Here is a 21,195-nt window from a genome sequence, read left to right as displayed (position 1 = left end):
GGATTTCTTCTTAGTTTGTCCCAAAATGAAGCTTTTTTGTAAATTTTTTATCTTATAAATTACAATATTAGAGATATACATTGAATTTGATTATGACTGAAAATACTTCTGAAGAACACACTGTTAAATAATGAATGTGGTAGAAATCATAAATGGTAATTAAAAAGAGAGAGACAATTCACAGTTCCAGGCAAAGACTTTCAATAACTTCTTCCCAAGAGAACAGTAATTACTTTTCATTGCTGATTGTAGTTCCTTCTTAGGAGTATTTTCAGTGTCCACCGAATTACCAACTTTTTGCATTGATTAATTGTTATAAAACTAAGTACAAAATCAGTCAACATGTTTATAAACTTTTCATTTAATTTTTTGGTTTTCTCCTTGAAGAAGGTAGACCGAAATTTTCGCAGATTATGTTTGTATTAATCAGTTTGTGCCCCAAAGGAATATTGTATTGTTTTCCCTTTCCTGAGCTTGCACTCATGTACAGTATTGTCAGAAAGGTTTATAAGGTTGGTCTTTGACATGTGCAAAGGGGATGTGTTTTACTGCTGAGCAAGCATTTATGATATCAGATTTCTCTGTATTTCCATTTGGAACTCAGAAATGCTGAGGAAAGGGAATTCCACCTGCATTGAAGTTTGCCTTGTAAATCTGTTCAACTGCTGTGTATTTTAAGATCATGGAAACATGGGCATGAGAAAGCAAACAGGAATATAAATCTTCAGGGGTCACTTAATCAGGGATGTTAGGGATCTTTATACACGGTGATTTTAACAGTCTTGAGGTTTTATGAGCGTGCTTGAGTCGTTATGACTGGTAATAAAACTTCAGTGGAGTTAGGAGACTTCATGTAGGAGCAGGTTATGAATTGGAAACTTCATCAGAATAATCAACGCTCTAATGAATTCAAATTAACTAATGGAGCTGGTTGTGAAACGCCATGAAATTTGTTTGAAATTACTTGTGTTATGCTGCGGTCTGAAGTCCCTGGGAAGCTCTCCTGATACATGGAGCAAGATACCTTTGTATCTTTTCACCTTTGTTTTTAATGTAGAGAATCTTCTGTAATCCTCTAGTGTAAACTTGCTTTTGTTTTACGGAATGAAAATTTCTGTCAGATGAATACTCTAGTACTCAGAAATGACTTATCTACCCTGGGTTATCTTGAAGCTACCCTTCTTGATTTAAAATTTCTGGCAAGATTAACCACTTTTTCTTGAGTACTGTAAAAGTGGAAGAAACAGAAACTGAATTGGTGAAAAGAATCTCTGGGCTAAAAGGTTGATAAGAGACTGTGCTTTAATATGACATCCCGTGATATGCCACGCTTCACATTGCTACTTGCAAGTGAACCACAAGGTTCACTTCTCTGTGCCTCAATTCCTTCCTTCATACAGATTTTTTCTGTTAAATTTAGGCAAGGGCAGCTGAGATAACCAGGATAAGCAAGTTGATGTGCAGTTTCTCCATCTTTGACCTACCTGCTATCTGCTTCTCTGCATTCTGTGTTTAAGTACTCAGAATAATGGATCCTTCCACGAGCATCAAACACCTCGCTGTCATTTTAGTCTGTTCTGAGCATCAAAGATTTGTCCACCTTGATTATCTTTTTCCTGATTTATGAGATCGCCTCAAAGATGTTGCAAGGACTAGGAAGATCCACAGTTACTTTCTGCAGTGTTTCATCAGTGTTGGAACTCTGCCTTTAGCCCTTTTGGATGTTCATGCCAGCTGTATGAGGGCAAACTTTGTGCAGTACTTCAGCCTGAGCAAAGGCTCAACTTCTTAAGTGGGATATCTTACATTTGAGTTGCCCTTCCCTTCAGAATGCAGTTAAGAACGTGACAGGTTTTACTCAAATATGAGAGCTTTTTAAAACCTGGTTGTTTAAATTTTTCAGTACCGTTAGCATTTTAAGTGGATAAAGTCTGTTTTTTCTTTCATCTCTTCACCTTTATTGTATGTGCTCCTTGGGTGATGTTCAATTCTTTGTTCTGTTGGAGCCCAAATTTGTTTTCAGTTTTTGTTTGTTTGCAGTATCTCATCGCTGTCAAATGTAGAATTCTTCTGAAGCTGTACACCTTAGCTTTTTTCCCATTGATTTTTGTGAGTCCTTCCAAACACAACAAAACCAATCATTTGGTTTTGTTGTGTTTGAATTATAAATGGAAAGTAGAGCATAGGGCAGTTAAAAATAGTTTTAAATAATAGCAAGTGAAGTGAACTCTCTATACTTTTTGAAGGAGTGTGATGGTAGTTCTGTGCTAAATTACTAATTAATGCAGAATTTCTACAGAGTGTACATACCATGGTAGAACCTCCTTAATTCTGACATTTCACAAGCTGTGACTGCTTACCTTGTTCTGCGTGTAATGTATAATTTAAAGGTTCCTGTTAAGACTTGTATGACTAATGTAATATTCTGACTGCAGAATCCAAGCAGCTTGAACTATTTAGGTGGCACTTTTTTTGCTCTGTTTGGACAGTAGGTTCCTGTGTGTCTAACATTTCTAGCATGCATTTTTAATGATTTAATTAAATAAGGTTATTCACAAAGTATTTCTCTTGGGATCAAGAAACTACTGTTTACATCATTTATACTTTGTTCAAACAATAAAGAGGTGTTTTCTCTGACAGATAGCTTAATCCAGGCTACAGCCATCCCTGACTGCTGTAAGATTGAAATGAGTATTGGTTGCTACTGAAAAAGGTGAATGTTAGCATCGCAGATTTTCATTCATTGAGCCAGGAAATGAGCTGGCTGAAACAGACCTGCCTAAAAACAGGGAAAAAAATCTTGTTATACATGTTCAGCAGATTGTTTCCTCACGTTGCTTGAAAGTGACTGTGGAGTCCTTGGTCAAAAACAGCATTTATGTTGAAATTGACACAGCTTAATGCTTTGGACTAAATTTTTTAACAGTTCTATTTATTACTCAAAGTAACACCCTAGATTAGCAATTCAGTTGCAATAGAATTAAAAATAATTTATTTTGAAGCCTTCTTTTCTTGCTGTGTGTGGTGATTTGGCCAGTTCCACATAGAAAACTTTCACTGTACAGATTCATTACCTCTTATACTGGGGGAAGGGTTTCATTCTGTCTTAGGGTTTTGGTAGGTAACAGGAAAGATCAAGCTGCTGCCTTGACAGTTAATTTTTATTGCTTTTCTCCCTTGTGCATTAAGCAGTCAAGGCACCACAGCCTGCCAGTTGCTGTTTAATATTAGATATACCCATAAAAATTTTAATTATCACCTTCGAATGAAGTTTAATCTACAGTTGTCAGAAAATATGAAACACGTGGCACTCAGACATAAATTATTTCTCTCTCAACAATGTTTCCTTTCAAATGGGGTGAAGCAAATGCTGTGCCTTCAGTCAAGGGCAGTAAATATTCTTTCCCTCTTAAAACAAACAAAAAAAAGGTATGTAGAAACAGCGGAAGCTTGGTGAGGGTGATGGTTTCTCCTGTGACAGCTGCAGTCTGTGTACTAAATCACATACTCAGGTGTGAAGAAGATATGTAACAAAAATGCAGTAGCTGAAGTAAGTATGTTACAGTGCAATTACTTGGTAGGAAAAATTCGCCTAATTTGCTTGCATTTATATGAATTACGGAGAGTGTGCTTGTTTTTTCAGTGAAGTACTGCTTTTTTCAGTTGTTTCAGATCTGCTGTTCACATAATTTGTTCTCTGAAGTAATGGTGAACGCTGTTCTTTGAGTGAGTCTCTTAAAAGACTCATTATGATCTAATTCTTGTATCTCTGCCTGTTCTGCAACTGCTATTATTGCTTCTTTTTTAAATTAAAAAATGGAGAAAATTGCTGGTCCCTCTGGAGAGGTGCTTCTGTGGGAAAGCAGAGCAACCTCTGTTGATCCTGACTTCATTCCCTCTTACTGTTTGTGATGATGAGATGGAGGCCAGTAAGGGCCTGAGCTGCTTTTACTGTTCTAATCTATTGTGAATTCATTTTTTGAAACCAGCAATGCAGGAATCTTTTTTTTTTTTCCCCTCACTCAAGAGCTGTTTTACCCCCAGACAAACTCTGTTTCAGGTTTGACTTAAAACTCTCCAGGTTTAGAAATCACCCAGACTGCATTATAACTACCATGCTAATCTGTGGCAAGAGGCAGCACCTGTTTGTTTTGGGAGGAGGTAATGTTTTCACCTCAGATCTGAAATGAATAGCATGTCAGAAGCTAAGTAAAGCTAGTTATTTCTGGTCATTTGTCAAGTCCAAAGAATGTCAGGAATGAAGAAGGTAATTTTCAGCAAGCTTCAGTCTAAGCAGGTAGGCTACCTTGAGGTCAGGCAGTGAGATGAAAGCAGGGGAGAAGGTGCTATGAGATTAGGGTGTGTGTTGATTGTAAACACTGGTTGTTCTGATCAGCTTTCTAAGAACAGCAGGTTGCTGTCACTAGAGCACTGTTGTTTGAGAAGACCGAATATTCACATCTCTATCAGCTAGTGCAGCTTGTCAGAGGCAGGTGGAAGCAGGAGGCATTACTAAGCCTGCACTGTGCTCATTTTGTTTGCCCACCCTTGTGCTGCAAAATTATCTCAGTTAATTTTTAGACTTCTTAGTGGCTTCTGTTAAAAAAAAAATGCACTAAATCCAGGTGTTCTCAAAACATAGTGTGGCATTAAGACTGGTGGTGCATTGTACTACTCACTAGGTTTCCCAAAGGTTCTAGCTGTTCTGTCTGGAAGCTGTTTTTCAGCCAAATAGAGTATATTACAACATTGTCAGTCATGTTTAGGCTGATAGGATAACAAAACCACAAGCACTCAGGTTTTCTGGTGGATGCCAATTACAGATGTACTGAAGACAGGTTGGCAGCACTTACTGAATTCAAGGAACATTGGTCTGTCTTAGCTCGTTTTAAACAAATAAACATTTCTAGATTTCAGAACTGCTGGTGGGTCTGTCTCCCAGTTAATTCAACAGCCATGCCCAGCAGGAGCAAGTTGGGCATGTTCCTTGCTCTCCTGATTTGAAGCCATTCAGCTCTGTAGTTAGTATCACCAGAGTGTGATGATACCGACTGCCTTTCTTCATCTTTGGGTTCTCCAGCTAAGTGGATAGACCTAGATGGTCCTTGGATGTTTCCTTCTCTGAGGCTGTATTCCTTCCACGCAGATTTTCTGTGGTAGGTGTTTTGTAAAATGGACAATTACAAGCTTGTAGGTTTTATTCCAAGTGAATCTGAAACTCAAGGCCGTGGCTGGACAGTTTTTCTGCAGTAATGAGGTAGATTTGCTTACTACTGATGTCCACAGTCAAAGTTTATTATTGAGATCAAGAACTGAAGTTACAAATACCTTGATAACTCTGCACTGCAAAAGCCATTTGTAGCTGGATGAGTAGTGTAGATGCTCTCCCGTAGTGCCCCTGGCTGAGGCTCCTGCTGGTGCCAAGCAGGAGCCTACACTGCATCCAAATATGGGGAGAGCCACAGACAGTGACAGCAGGAAGCATCCCATATCCCTGAGCGGGCAGAGTGCAGAGCAACCTCATCTTTCAAATGGAAATGATTTTGGTATGGTCAGCTCAAATTCCTTCAATCCTCTTCAGGCCTTAATTCTTGAATGTTATTTTATCCCCTGCAACTCAGACAAGCTGGGACTTTTTGGTCTACGTCTGTCAGATCTAGAGTCATCATTTATTTTTGTGGTAGTGATGCTCTTGTCCTGTTAAGTTTCAAGGATCCTTGAAGTATTTTATTAAATGTAGCACTCAAGATGTTTTTGGTGTTTTTCTCTCAAAATTCTCATCTGCTCATTCTATTACGTTGAGTAGCTTTCAAGTGCAGAGCCTGCATCCATTAAGCGAATTATATACTTCTATAATTCATATTTAGGTGACCTCACTGTCCTACCTAAGACACCGTGCTTGCTTACCTGTCTTTTTCCAATAATGGAAAATAAATGGGAGATATTAAATGTATATTAACTAACAAAATCTGCTTTATTATTGCCAAGTGTAAATACTACTTACTTCTACATTATTTACTGATGAAGCTTCTTATTTTAGTGGCTAGTAATGTAATGCTTTAATAACACCTACTCAAACAGGTACAAAAGCAATATGGAGAGTGTTTCTGCTTGTCTGTCTGTTTGGTGTGCCATTTCTGTGAATCATAAAATCTTGAGCCGTTCAGACATAGGCAATGTTTTCCATTTGCTTCTGGCTTGGGCTAGTGATGTTGTGCAAGTCAGAAACAGAGGGATAACCAACTCACTCCTTCTTAGATGTTATTTTGAACTTGTGTAATTGGCTTAGTACTTGTACTGAACTAATGTAGAATGACTTGTCATCCCCAGAAATTAATAAAATGTTTAATGCTAATTCATTTTATGCTAGACATTTGCGAGTATTTAACATGTTGCTAAACATTTTCTTCTGTTTTGGAAGGTGAAAATACTCTACCTTCCAGAAATTGTAGTAGAGATACATATGTATATTGGAAAAAAGGATGATTCCTGGTAAGGTTTTAGGGAGGGTGCCCCATTGGAAAGAGCTGGAACGTTAGCTTGACTTTGCATTGTTCTTAAACCTAATTTGTTATGTCTAAGTAGGACCATTGTGTGTATAAACCAAGCATTTGTACATACCAGTGGTCGTTTGTGTCTTTGGCCTTCTGTGCTCTTTATTATCTGCTGGATAGATAGCGGAAAAATCAGAACTAATATTTTGATTGGTGGCATTCAGACATGGCTTTGCAATTGTTGTTTAGGTTTCTTTTGGGGGTTGTACTCAACAGTATTTGTTGTACTTTTGTATGCAACGGCCTGGCTGCTGGGGTGACTCCCAGGGGTAGCTGCAAAAAGTTGAGGGAAGCTGACAAAGCTCCTGGTGATGGAACACCATTAAGGTTTCAGTTTAATTCCTTTGTGATTAATATAATGTTTAGAGGAAAACAATAAAATAAATAATCTGCAGTAGTTCTCTAGTTGATGTAAGAAAATAGCCTTAATGCTTTTTAATAATATATATTATGAAGTTTCTCAGGGAGTTAGTACTTAATTTGATAAAATAGTTGCATATTGACTAATGCTTTGTAACCAAGGGTATGCTTCTGCAACAATAACTACTAAGAACAGACAGAGTAGGTTGATTATCTTCTTTCATCTTCTACCTTTTTGGTGGTGGTTTTTTTTTTAATTATTTTATTTTTCATTTACAGGTGGCAGTATGCTGTATTTGTTTCTTTGTCATTCTTCCACTGAACCTTGTTGGTACAATTCTTGGCCGAAATCTGTCAGGACAGCCTAATTTTCCATGTCGTGTCAATGCAGTGCCTCGTCCCATACCAGAAAAAAAATGGTAAAGAAAATCTTGTGTTAACTAGATGCATTTGCTTCAGTACATTTAAAGTGACTTAGCAGGCATGATCACTACAACTTTCTAAAGTAACTTCATTTTTTAGAGTTATGTCTGGAAGAATACCTTTTACTAAAGTTTTATAAGTATGGCTTTTTTCTTCTGATACAAATACCATCCACAGTTAATGGGTAATAGGTGGGAGTAGATTTTACATAGGTAGCAGATTTTACAGTCCTGGATCACTGATTTACACTTGGCCTGAAATGCTCTCCAGTTTGTTATGTAAAAATGATGGTTCCAACCCATTTCTTATATGGATTTCTTGAAATGAAACCTGTTTTCTATAGCTAATGCCTCATAACAGTTTAGGATTCAGCATGCTTTGGAGGCAAAACTCTTCTGCTTAGTGTTCTCCACGTTCAAGTCGAGACATTTGCAGGGTAAAGGTGGGGAAAAGCTTGTAATGCTCCTCTGCATTTTTGTTGGTGGTACAGAGCCTTAAAATATTCCCAACTATACCGTTTGAATTGTGAATAAGCCTTAATTATTTTTGAAGAATTTGTAAAGGAGAGCCTGGTCTCAAAACGTAGATGACTGGGTTTCCTTTGTGGTTTTTTTTTTTTTTTTTTTTGCAAAGTTTGACTGCAGCCACTTTTTCTTATTAATTTAACATAGAAATTGAAGCAGCAAACTTTGGCAATGAAAATATCCTCAGAGAATTTTCTTAAGAGATTTTTCTTGCTTTCCCTATTCAGAGGAACACAGTGTGAAGGGGGCACTGAAAAACACATACACCCACAATATCCAGGAAGTGCAGCACTCTTAATCTCTTGTTAGTAGTGGATTGTGTAGCTTAAATGCTAGGAGTCGATTTATAGTGTGGCCTGTATCTTGGGAATCTGATAGATTTTGCAGGATCAGGATGATGTGACCAAAAAAAAAAAAGATGCTTTCCATTAAGTATGTAAGTTCACGCTGTCAGTTTAGACAGCTCTCCCTATAAATAATAGAAGCAACTCCAAGTTAAATCACTGTTTACCAGTGTTTTTTTATCATTGCAAGTGCTAGACAGAGATCACCTTTAGTAGGTGACAGTCTCTTCTGCAGGTAGGTAAGTATTAATTCTTGGCCATATGCTTATGACTCAGTATAGCATTAGAGCAAACTCTGGTTCTTAATCATATAAGGATTACTCTGAGGAATTTCCAGTATTTGCAGTATCTGTCATCAGTGAGTTTTAATAACTTTGTTCAAGGCCGGTGGATGTTCTGGAGTTTGATTGCTTTGGCCCTTTCCTGACAAGAGATATTTTTTTCTGTAGCTGTTAGGGCTGCTTAGATGTATGACTTTATGCCTTAGATTGATTTGAGTCTTACATTTGTTTCATGATTCCCCAATAATTACTCCTTATTCTATCAATTTACAACATCTTTGGAGGTATCTTCTTTCTAATACAGTGGTATGAGACGTATTCTTGTTAGCATGCCTTTAAATTATTTTCTGGGCTTTATGAAGTACCTAGTTATATGTTGTAATACATTTTTATAAATAAAATATTATTGTTGTCCCTAAACTAGTTCCTAATATCTTTCAGGTTCATGGAACCGGCTGTTATTGTTTGCCTAGGTGGAATCCTCCCTTTTGGATCAATTTTTATTGAAATGTGAGTTTGACAGCTATTTGCCCATTTGATTAAAAACAGTAAGTGAAGTCAAATTGCATTATTTTCTGCGTGTTTTGTTTGCTCTCTGCAGGTATTTCATTTTTACTTCATTCTGGGCTTACAAGATCTACTATGTTTATGGCTTTATGATGTTGGTTCTGGTTATCCTCTGCATTGTGACAGTTTGTGTGACTATCGTTTGTACATATTTCCTGCTAAACGCAGAGGATTACAGGTGGTAAGTAGTGTGGTGTTTGCATAGTTGACCAGACTGAGAGTTTTATAGAAACAAGACTCTTGACAGCTGTTTTCAAAGTGTCCCATGTCCACATTTTATCTGTAGGGAGTACAAGCAGTCCTTTCTACACAGGTGCTTTCTTGGTGAGCATGTGTCTGTGCATGTATATGTGTTAAAAAAAAACATTGAGGCACAAAGGAATGTAAAGAAGGATCATCATTTCATCTCAGTAATTGATCCTGGTCTTGCAGTAGCAACTTTTTTCATGTATAGCAAATGTAGGTTTTTTTAAATAAGTCTGTAGAAAGATGCTTTATTTTTAGTGCATTGTGCTTTTTCTTGGGAACCATTTTCAGTAGATATATGATGGGTGTGTGTTTACTTACAGGCAGTGGACAAGCTTTCTTTCCGCCGCATCAACTGCGATATATGTTTACATGTACTCCTTTTACTACTACTTTTTCAAGACAAAGTGAGTGGCAGTTTTTTTACTTGAATATCGGATTACCAAATAAGTTTATTGGGAAAGACAGGGAAAAATACCTACCATAAATCCTGTTGGTTTTTTTTCTTTTTCAGGATGTATGGCTTGTTTCAGACATCATTTTACTTTGGTTATATGGCAGTATTTAGCACAGCTTTGGGAATAATGTGTGGTAAGTTTCAAATATATTGAAAACTTTCTATCAGAAATTTTCAGGCTTGTTACATTTCTCATTTTAGCTCTGTTTTTTTGCTGAAGGAATATGTATGAAATTATGAGGAAGAGTATTTATGTGTTGTGAAGAAAATTTCAGCTCTTCTGTAGATTTGAAAGACCCAGTATTGGACAAGAACACAGGAATAAGTTGTTTTTAATGCAGTCTAACTTCTTCAAACTAAATTCCATGTTGAGTCCATGTTAGTATTTTCTTTTGGTGTTCTTACTGTTGCTGAGGAGCGAGGTTTACGTTTTGAGGCATCATTGGCATTGCAGTACTGATGACACTACCTTCTGTATTCCTTGACATGTTTATATGTGGATGACTGTTCAGAAAGGACTGGAACATCAGGGTAGCATTTATAATGTAAATGAGATGAAGAAGAATGCAGAGTGCTCCTGTGTTCAGCAGTACTTCATTGCTTTTTAAGATACCTGTTTTAATGGATGTTTTGAGGAAAATAGTGTTTGTCATGGAAGTAATCCAATGAAGCCACATATACTTCTTTACCTGATAGTTTTATTTTTATACTTCAATTTATTTTCAGAAATAAAGTGCTTCTTGGTTCTTCTGTGCATTATGTATAATCCTTATTTAGTACTTTCCTTACTACCAGTGGATGAATCGTTCTTTCAACTCTAGTCGAAGGCTTTATCTGAGTTAAGATATTTGGGACCTGTAGTGTCTTATTGAAGTTGAGTTTACTTTCTGTGAAGTATACATTTCATGATATCTCAAGAGGATAATTTCACAATGCTTTTTAAAAAGGGCAGAATTATCTCTTACCCTCCTTCCTCTCATGAAATCTAATCTTGCCTCATTGGGTTCTTGGCACATTACAAGGCTTCCCTGCTGTTCTGGTAGTCTCACAGCCATTTTTTTTTCTTTAATAGGCTTATACTTTTCAGCTCTAATCTTTTCTTTATAAAGTGCTCAGGCTGGTATTGATTAAAATGTCTGTGATGCAGAAGCTGAACTTGCCCACCAGTTCCTGTAATTAAAATGTTTTTTTAAAACAAGGAAGAAGCTGATTGTCAAATGCATTCCTATCATAGTAGGACAATACTTGATGGGAATACTAGGACAAAATCTAAGTTTTTTCAGAATCATAAAATACTTCTGTTACAGTACATTTCCACACCTCTACTGAGAATGGGATTTTTTTGTTTGTTTGTGGTTTTTTTTTTTTCTTAACTGTGTTGAAAGAGAAGCTGTGAAATTCCTTTTTACTGAGAACTCCTTTTTTCAGCAAGGGAGGGAAACGGTCCCCTGTCAAAAAGTATTTGTCCAGAAAACTAGCACAGCTCTCTGCTGACTGTACATCTCCTATGTGAAGTTTGTAGAGCTACGCTGTGGATGCTCATGCAAATGGGCATGTTCATAGTTGCCTATGAGATGAACTAGTTAGGACCAAGGCAGCCACAGGAATGTGTGCAGGCTGATATCATCCAACTCTGTGCTCACGTGCTCCTGATAATGCTTAGTGGACTGAAATCCAACACGTAGTGGGATACCTCGATCCACTAAGTCTTTTGCCCTCTGCAGAACATCCAGAAGTTCTGGAACAGGACTGTAGGGAGTCCTTGAGAACTTCCAAGGCTGTGGAGCTTCTTGTGCCTCCCTCCACTACCAGAGAATAAAACTGATTCCCCAACTCTGTATGGCTCTCTTAGTTTCAGCGGGGATGGAATTGTTTTCTTCAGAGTGTCTGGCATGATGCTATGTTTTGCTTCTATGAGAAAAGCACTCTTGATAATACACCAGTGTTTATTGTTGCTGCTAAGCAGTGTTGTACTGAGCCAGCTCCATTTGCAGCTGAGGGCCCAAGGAGCTGGGAGGGAACAAAACTAGGACAGCTGACTTAGATTAGGTGAAGGGTTATTCCATAGTGTGTAACATCGTGTAGGAGTTTTGAAGGGAGTTGGAAGTTCATCTTGCTCTGTTCTCCTCAGTGAGGAGCTAGCTGGGCATCAGTTGGAGGGGTGATGAGCAATTGCTTGTGCATCACTTGTTATATATATTTACATATGAACGCATATATAGTCATAACTATTTCTCTTTTCCTTTATCTTAGTAGGGATATCTTAGTTTTATCTCAACCCATGAGCTCTACTTTGTTTTTTCTGATTCTCTCCCATCATCCCCCTTGGAAAGGAAGGAGTGAGCAAACAGCTGTGTGGCACTCAGCCGCCCTACAGGTTAAACCACAGCAGTCATTTTGGCACACACTGTGGAGCCCAAAGGGTTGAGATAACAGTAGAGTCTGTTATCTCAACTGTTATCTGACCAGAGTCTGTTAACACAGGTTGTTGTGGTAGTTTGATAATAGCTGGCCATTATGTTATCTTTTTCCCTGTTTGTGGAGCTCTTTAAGAGTCTTCTCATGGAGCTGTATTGTATAGCATCTTGCTTGCTGTTTATTTTCCCTGCTGCATTGTTGGATTAAGGTTTTTATTTTGCTATGCTGTGTGGCCTGGTTTTATAATAAAAATGGCAGCCAATAAACAAATGTTTTGAGTGCTCACAACATTGCAGCCATCTCTGGGCTTTGGGAGCCATATTGTTGACACTTTAATAATTACACTCTTTGCTTTGCTTCCTTGAGGAACCAGGCTACAGAGAAGACCTGGAAGGGAGACTTGAGGGAGACTTTCCAGCAGTCCATCAGCCTCCCTTTCTCTTTCACTTTTCTTTTTCTCTATCTTAGTAAATAGTTTTATCTCAAAAAGAAAAGAAAAAAGCAGTATAGAAAGGCCTTTTGCAATACCACACTTTGGCATCCACGTAAATACTGGAAGTATAATAGAATGACTTTTTAGAAAACTTACGTGCTTAGGAAGACACAGCTATAGTAAGTGCTAACTGACTTGAACTAGCAGGTGGGAATTATTGAATTGTTCTAAGTTCTGCTTATTTAAAGCCTGTTGTTCTGATGAAATATGCTTATAGTCTATTCCTACCAGTTCTATGTAGGCTAGAACAAAGTTAGGCACTTTATCAATTGATTAAACAGTAAGTAAATAAAGGAACTGAGGTTTTGTTCCTTTTTAATTTAACTAACTTTTATTCATGGCCTGTGAAGTAGCCTTTAGACTGAACCCTCAAACTTGGCCATGGCCATTATTGGCACTTGACTGATACAGCTGCTGTGATTCAGAGTGAGTTGTGACTTGCTTATGGAGTTGAGAGCTATAGTCTTGTGTGACTGCTGTTCCCTACTCTTCTTCCTCACTTCTATTGCATCCACATATTCTGTAGATTCCAAATGAAGTGGAATTACTTGTTTGTTCTTCCCAAGTACCTTGTGATATCTGGCATCACATGACTAGAGAGGCCCTCAAACAAGTTCTGGAATGCGTCTGAGTTTAGGAACTGAACTGGGCACTGGATCTGCTGGCAGTGCCTGCTTTAACAGGCAAAACATGATGAATCTTAGAACAGGAGTTTGGTGTCCTTATTTTGTCCACTTACTGCCTGAGATGGAAGGCAGTGTCTTGACAGGCTACAGAAAAGTCTACTCATGCTTCTGTTTAACTCCAAGCTTCCGTCATGTCTGTACATTGCTGCCAGGCCTCCTCTCTGCTGCATCCTCAGCACTTTCAATGCTTGTGAGCAGCAACCTGACCTCGTGTGCACTGTATTCATTTCAGCGAGACTCTGCTTTGTCCAAGCTTGTAATACAAACACTTCATTTGCTGACCAGTGCTGTGACTGCCATGATATTTACCCTGCTTGAAATGTCATGCACTAGCACAGGCTGCCTCTACCGGCTCTTTATTATTCCCGTTGTTCCAGCATCAAGTTTGCTTTATGCAGGTTTCCCGATTTCTTATGAATGTTGGACTTCTGAAGTTTGAAAACCAGGGTTTTGAGCAGGACTAGTGGCTAGACTCATGAATGATCTGAGCAGTCCCCAGAATTGAAAGAATCGCTGTGGACAGCGATAGCTGAAAAAGCAGCACTGCATTATTCACCGCAGGTATTGTAGGCATCGTTGTTTACTCAGCCTGGCAAACCTGGTTCTGAATTTCACCAGTAGGCTGCTGAATCTCTTTCTGAGAAAAGGTCTCAATGTGTGTATTTCTTCATTTTCCTAAGTGTCCTTAGTCTTTCAGTATTTTGGGTATAGCATAAACTGTTGTCCCTGTTTAAAAAACAAACAAACAAACAAAACCCCACCAAACAAAAAAATCCAGTGACCCGTTCTTTTACTACTGCTGTGACAATGCGTAATCTGCTCATGACTCTTACTAATTTGAAAACCACAGGTTGCAATTTCCTTTAACTACTAACTGCTACTAGTTTAATCTCTTTGCACAGACCTCCTTGGAGTTTAAGACTCCTGGGATGGGGATCTATTATTATTTGTGCCTTGTGGGAAGAAAAAAGCCATCTGCCAATAAAACATTCATCCAGAAGGCATGCAACTTATAATAAAAACCTGCCCTCCCATCTACCTTCCCTGCAGAGTGGGTGATTGTATGTTTTTTACCCTCTGTTCAGAAAAAGGGACCCGGTTATTGGCAGCAGTAGGGGGGCTACTATATTTATCGAGGCCAAGTGAGCATGGCCTCTTGGTAAGATGGCTTAATGGATTTAGTTTGCTAGGCTAGGGGAGTTCTTGCCAGATGATCGCTGGGAGCATGGATAATTGGAGAGAATGTTTGAGAACAACTATTGCAGATAAATGATTTTGTGTGCAGAGAGCGTGGTTTTATGCGACTCCGTGTGTGTTTATTTCTGGTCTATTTTGATCAGCTCTCTAACATTCAGTCTTTTCTGTTCGTTTTGCAGGAGCTATTGGTTACATGGGAACAAGTGCCTTTGTTCGAAAAATCTACACTAATGTGAAAATTGATTAAGGAAATAAGAATATTGAACTATGGATCAGTTCCTGCTTTCAGGGGGATGAACTTGCACAACTAAAAGCGCGAGAAGAGATTTGGGTTTTAACACTGGGCACTCTATGGGTCTCCATTTTGTGGATGGCTTAAAGTAACATCTATTTCATTGATCCTAGGTTCTTATTGACTGCTTTCTCCAACTGTTCACAGCAAATGCTTGGATTACATGCGGTAGGCATTACTACAGTACGTGGCTAATCTTCCCAAAAAACAAACAAACAAAAAAGACCCTAGCACATTAAAGATGAATAGACTAGCTCTCTTCAGTGAAGAGGACAAACGGTTTATTTAAAGCATTTGTTCCATTCAATAAAAAGGGGGAAGCTTGGCTGCTAAAACTGCTTGATTAGTAGTCTTCCTGGTACTTAACATTTCTAACTTACGTAAAAATGCTGTTCCAGAAAGATTACTTTTCTGATTTTTACTGCCATTGCCAGGATAGGAGGTATGTTTTATATTTTGAATCCAGGTGCTTTTTGGTTTATTTGCATTATCAACTATACCCTACATTTGTTTAAAAATAATTTAAAAAAATATAAAAAACCCACATGCATGTAATATATCAGCTCTCATTCTAGTCGGACCAACTTCCCTTTATTTATCTTTAAAGTAATATCCAGCTATATCTTAAATCCATCCAAAGAAAATAGAGTTTGAAAACTGATGTGTTCTCTGCAATGCAATTTACTGTACAGTTAGAAAGCAAAATGTTAAATGAAGAGGATTGTTTGTTGTTTGTTTTTTAATAAACACTCTGAGGTTTAGATTAAAACAGAACCAACATTTTAACTGAATGTCTAAAGTGATTCTCCTCCTTTTTTTTTTTTTCCAAGTTATTCTTGCTTTTTTGGGGGGGTTTGAATGAAGATTTTCCTTTAGACGTTATACAAGGGGTAATAAGTGTATATAACATTAAATAATGTAACTTAGGTGTAGATCCCAAATGTATTTGGATGTACAGATTTACTACAGAGTACTTTTCTGATGATTCGGTGTAAAAATGTGTGGATTTGGGTGGCTTTTTACATCTTGCCTGCCATTGCATGAAAAGTTGGGTTTTCTTCACAATGTGTGTATGTCATGCTTTTCTGTTCTCTTTCCTTTCTCAAGCTCTTACAAGAATTAAATTTGTAATTTAGAACATTTTAATTTTTGTTAATCCTATCTGGACACTTGGTGTAACATCAAAAGCAAAGTTGCTTTAGAGTGTTCAGAAAACTAAAATAAACTTTTCAGACAAAAAATGTTCTGATTGTGAAAATAGATGAGTTTACAGTTGAAAATGTTTCAAAAGGCAGTACTGCTGAATGCCTGTTTCTGTGTATGACATCGGTATGTTTTTCAAATATCAAAGCTCCACACATTGAATTCAGAATTTCCTTAAAACTGTATTGTATAGTACAGCTCCATAGTGGGTGATCAGCTCCATAGGATTCTGTTTGGCTGAACTGTTTGTGGAGGAATCTGGTCTGTGATTGAGCTGGTATACTGAGAAAAAATGGAGTAAGCACGGACTAAAATGAATGGGCAAATAAAGGCTGAGTCTTTCTGAGATGATTGTTAATTATGCACTGTATTTAGCTAGAAAAATCCTGAGTGTGTTTGTGACACGTTTAGCATGGTGCCTTTTGTTTTTTGTTTTCCTGGGGGGCAAGGAGGGCATCTGCTATACAGGAATGTTTTTATTGGTGTGACTGTCTGAAGTAGAGCATCTCTACCATGGAGAATGCAACTTCTTTGATTTAAAGAGTAAGTGAAGTATTTGTATTGACCAGTACTTTGTTGTTTCCCTATAAAAGGTGCCAATAATGCTGTAGCCACAATGAGAAACAATCCTGTTTCTGCAGGAGCGTGTTGGGGGTTGGGGAACCTGAACTTAAGGGTGGTAATAAGAAGCAGTGCATCTGGCTGTAGCTTCTGTATCATATTTGAGCTCCCAGCTCTGATTTTCTTGGCCAATTTAAACTGCTTTGTCAGAAAATTATTAAGTTTTGCTTCAAATGGGTTGCTGGTGTCTGTAGCAGAGCACTGGCATTTAACAGAGACAGTTCTTTTCTTTTAAGGTACCCACTGATTTTGAGATGGGCTTATAAACTGGGTCAACAATTAAATTTCCCTTGTTCAAGAACATGGAGTCTCAAAGCAAAGAATGGGTTTGTGCTACTTCTTGCTAGTGTGAGAAGCCCTTTTTTCATCTATGTTCTAAATCTCAAGTGAGAAGCCATTATCTATACACAAAAAATACATTAAGTACTCCTCTGAGATGCAAGTTTTTTGAAGGGAATATTTTTGATAATGGGTCTGTTTTTCTATTTGGAGCACTGCTGTGTGATTAGTCTATCAGAAATGTCACCAGATTGTTTCTGAATTTCATTTAATCACCTCTTAATGCCACGGAATGCTGGGCTGCCTACTTGCTTTCTCTATCCTTTGACATTACTAGCTTTTGCATATCTAGATAAGATTGTATAGCTTTTAAAGTGACATTGAAAAGATACCTACTACTCAGGCATAGCTTTTGTTTCTGCAAGCACATTCCTTTGGAGAAGTACTGTGTTTAAATAATTGATATTTTTATACTTTCACCCTAGTATGTGAATAAGTTGGGGTTTTGCTTTGTTTTTCCCCTTTAGTTTGGTTTCTGAAGAAGTGCAAAATGTGACTAGTTCTGAACAGCTTGCCACTATGGTTGGTGTCTGGGAGTAAGGCCATTTATTTGCCTCCACCCCCCCCCCCCAAAAAAAAAAAAGTGGCTCCGGGGTGAACCATGTTGTTGAATAGAATTTGGAAGCTCTTTGCTTAGATGATGTAGACCTTCCTCTTTTATGGAAGAAATAAAGATCTTACAGCCAACACTCCTCTTTTCATGGTTGTTTCTTAGGAGTTTCTGGTTTTTGAATTGAAGCTTTTTGCTGGCTCCTCAGTTGGCCATCAGTGCTTCTCCTCTTATAACTGGGCCCAGAGAATTCAGCATGTAGTTGTGTAGTGGTGAGAGTTACCTCTGGTACTTTCTTCATGAGAAGTGGACAAATGCTACATTGAAAATGGTGCAATGTTTATTCACAGTCTCCATTATACTCTTTTCTGATGTCTAAACGTTTTGAAACAACGGTTGTCTATTAATTCCTCCCTAGTTTGATATTCCAAAGAGTGTATAAAGGGTGCACAAATTATTTTCTGTTCAGTAGTCTAGGTGAACTTGTCACAAATTCACACATTTCAGCTGTAGGAAAAACAACACTTGAATATTCTACTTTTGGTGCTATAAAACTGGATAGAATTGATAACACTTCAGAATATTTGTATAAAATGGCATTTAGCTTTTGTGAAGTTGTTTTCGTTTTTAAATTAATGCAGAGGAGAGTTAGTTTTGCTCTGGCTTCAGCACCAACAACATACAGCCAAATTTGCTCTATCTATTTGTAGGCAGCTCTGCTGAAAGCAGTGGACTTGCATAACTGTGATTGCATCAGCAATTACTGCTAGAACGTATCAGAAGAGTATAAGCTCAGGAAAGAAAACAAGCCTCCTCTCCAGTCTGGATCTAGAGTTACTGGACATGTCCTCTTGTCTTCAATTAGTTTTTAGCTGTGGCTTTTAGTTCACTTAAGAGTCAGTTGGAGCTATAGGTTGGACAGAGGGGTGGAGGGGGCCATGGTAGCATGGGAGAGAGAGTAAAAAGCTGCAGAACCCTGTGAATCTGGGGTAGCTTTCTGTAGTTATGAGAAATTCAGGCAATTTTTTGACAGAATCACTTTCAAGGGTAAGAAACCAACTGGGAAAGGGGTGAAAAAAGAAAATTGCTCTATCTGGTGGACAAGCCTCTAGAGAAAAACTTTTAGTTGCAGTATTTTTTACAGCCCAGACCCATATAAACTGTGGGGTTTTTTTTCATTTTCATCAGCGTATTCACCATGGTGCAAGGTCTTTCCAATGGATTACAAGGTTTCATCTGTCATGTCATAGGTAGACGAATGGGGAAAGAGTGGAGGGGGTGTTGCAAAGAGTTTTGGCTTGTGGGAAGGTTGACTTCCTAGTAACACAGTACAGATCGGTCTGTCATATTTCTGGAGGTTCTGCGGTGCTCAGGCTTCATTCCTGATGGGAACTTCCTTAACATCCTCAACTGAAGCTTTCCTTAAGGAACTGAAGCTTGGAGCATTCCAAAGCACAACAAGTGTTCCAGCCTGTGTCTATCCTTAGCTCACTTTGCAAGTCAACAGGAAAGAAATGCATTTTTAGAGTTGGGAGTTCATGTTCAATAAATGAAACACTCGTTTTTACGTTACTTTTGTTGTTCTTATTGAAATAGCCTTGTAAATAAACTTCTGTAGTCTTGCGAGACGTACTTAACCCATGTGATGCAACAGTTGCCCCGATAGAATCCACTTCACCAGATCATAGACTTAGACACTGCAAACTTGAAACACTATGTTTGAATGTGAACACAAAGGTTTTGTATTTCTCTCTGGAAAGCTAACTAGAAAAAAAAAATGCATTAATTAGTGCATTGTGATTTTTTTTTTCTCTGAAGACTGTGACAAGCTTTGCTTGCTTTGTGAAAAGTTCTGAGAGTTCTGGTAACTGTTCCTGAGAAGCTTCCAAACACGGCTGAGAACATCATGCTGTACTGAGCTCCAGGAGGCTTTTGTTTGTGGCTGATCATGCACGTTTCCCAAAGGCTAGAGTCAAATGTTTTGAAGCTGCATGTTGCTCTGAAGTGTTAGACAAGGCGTGGTAGTTTTCTGGGCTGCTAGCGATGTGATGCCCTCTTGGAGTTCATGTTACGCAGTTGTTTGATTGTGAATTGCTAGAGACTTGGTTTAGCCATCTCATTTTACTGGTACTGGTTTAGCCTGAGGCTTTTCTTGCTTTCCTGAAGAGGTTTAGTTAGAAGAATAGGAAGGAAACCTCCTCTTTTCCCTTCTGATGTCTGACCTGAAGTTGGTAGGTGAACCAGAGAACGTTATCATTATTACTGAGGAATTGGTACTAGAGATCAGACAGTTTTATAGCACGCATTTACCTGCAAGAAACAGAGACGATGCTCTCTCAAGTGACTTTTACAATCAAATGCTGAAGAGGTGCAGTTAGATTTTCTAAACAGAGCATTTTGACTGCAAAATCACTTTTATTAATTTGAATTGCTTAACTGTCTTTGATTTTGAGGTTGTTTTTTTTTTCCCCCACTGTTGATGTCACTACCAGAAAGTGATTGAAATCTAACACCTGCCATTGTTTGAGTCTGAACTAACATATCACTTTCATTATATGCATAGCTAAATAAATAATGGAAAAGGAATCAGCTATCTTGGTTTTAGCAGTGTAAAGGGTAACGTGTAAGGTGAACCAGAAGTATCTTTTGCCTAATGAGATGGTGTATCTGAGTGGTCTGTACCATAGCTAGGTGTGTGATTGGGATGCAGATGTTACTACGGATAAACCCTCATGCAGAAACTGTGGAGCAGAGCCTTCTCTAAGGCATTTCTCCCTGAAGCATTATGTAAAGTGTTTTGTTTGAGTGATTTTTGACAAATTCAGTCATTCCAAACTCTGCACCTGCTATCAAACTGCAAGGGGTGCATGGGTGTGAGCAGGTGAATGCAGCTATCCCATCTTTTCCAGCCATCACTTACTTGAAGCTTCTTGAGGAAATTTCACTGCTTGCGTCTGCTTTGGGCGACGCTGTTACACTTGTGCTTAGTTGCTAATAGGTATGTGAGGGGCTGTGACTGCAGCGAGCATCTTTTACAGCAGATCTCAGTACCCCAAATGTGTTTAAGCAGACATGCCAGCGCCTTTATAGATTACTGTTGGGCAGTGAATCGTGTAAGCCGAAGTGAGCTGTTCTCTGGGCAGCAACACAATATATTTGGAAAAAGCAGCCTGCCCCCAGTCTATTGCAGGAGTGACTGAAGTGGGTTCTGGAAGGAAAGAAGAAAGAGTGACCTTCTCAACAGTGACCTTTGTGGTACATTCGTTCGTATGTACCTTAACAGTTTGGATTTGTCAATGCCATGGGCCAACAGGGGAAAAAAAAAGCTGTCTTAGGAGGAGTCAGCTCTAGGATGGGCACCTAGAGCAGTAGACTGGTGGATAAAAACCTGGTGGAGGAAATGATCAAGGGGAAAGAGGCAGGCAGGCTTTGTGTGATGGTGATATTAACAAACTTAATGAACCCTGGTAACAGTGTCACGAAGCCGGGGAAAGCGATGCCTCTGCAGTGCTCAGCAGTGCCTGCAGGAAGCCACGTGTGGCACGTGGGTTAAAGCTACAGCCGTGATTGCTCCCTACTAAAATAGAGGAAAGAGAAACAGGGATGCTATATTTTCAGAGAGACCTGCTCCATCTACCCT

The 21,195-nt window shown here is 38.5% G+C and overlaps 1 protein-coding gene across 3 annotated transcripts in view; it reads left to right on the top strand.

Annotated features, from left to right (window-relative positions):
* Positions 1–17,567, top strand: part of TM9SF3 (transmembrane 9 superfamily member 3) — a 43,674-nt gene extending 26,107 nt beyond the window's left edge. For 2 of the 3 annotated variants that reach the window (XM_065746754.1, XM_065746755.1), the window contains 4 exons: positions 7,194–7,333; positions 8,928–8,996; positions 9,088–9,238; positions 9,627–9,707. In XM_065746754.1, the coding sequence (XP_065602826.1) occupies positions 7,194–7,333; positions 8,928–8,996; positions 9,088–9,238 (360 nt within the window). In that variant the 3' untranslated portion in view covers positions 9,627–9,707. Of the gene's footprint in view, positions 1–7,193; positions 7,334–8,927; positions 8,997–9,087; positions 9,239–9,622; positions 9,708–9,813; positions 9,891–14,729 lie in introns of those variants that run through there. The other variant, XM_065746756.1, reaches the window with a different exon arrangement.
* The last annotated feature ends 3,628 nt before the right edge of the window (positions 17,568–21,195 follow it).

The sequence above is a fragment of the Cyrtonyx montezumae genome, unplaced genomic scaffold, assembly GCF_038088225.1.
Source record: "Cyrtonyx montezumae isolate F1298 unplaced genomic scaffold, pur_monq_1.0 scaffold_4, whole genome shotgun sequence".
In the NCBI taxonomy this organism is placed as follows: domain Eukaryota; kingdom Metazoa; phylum Chordata; class Aves; order Galliformes; family Odontophoridae; genus Cyrtonyx; species Cyrtonyx montezumae.
This window is presented reverse-complemented; position numbering and strand designations above follow the sequence as displayed.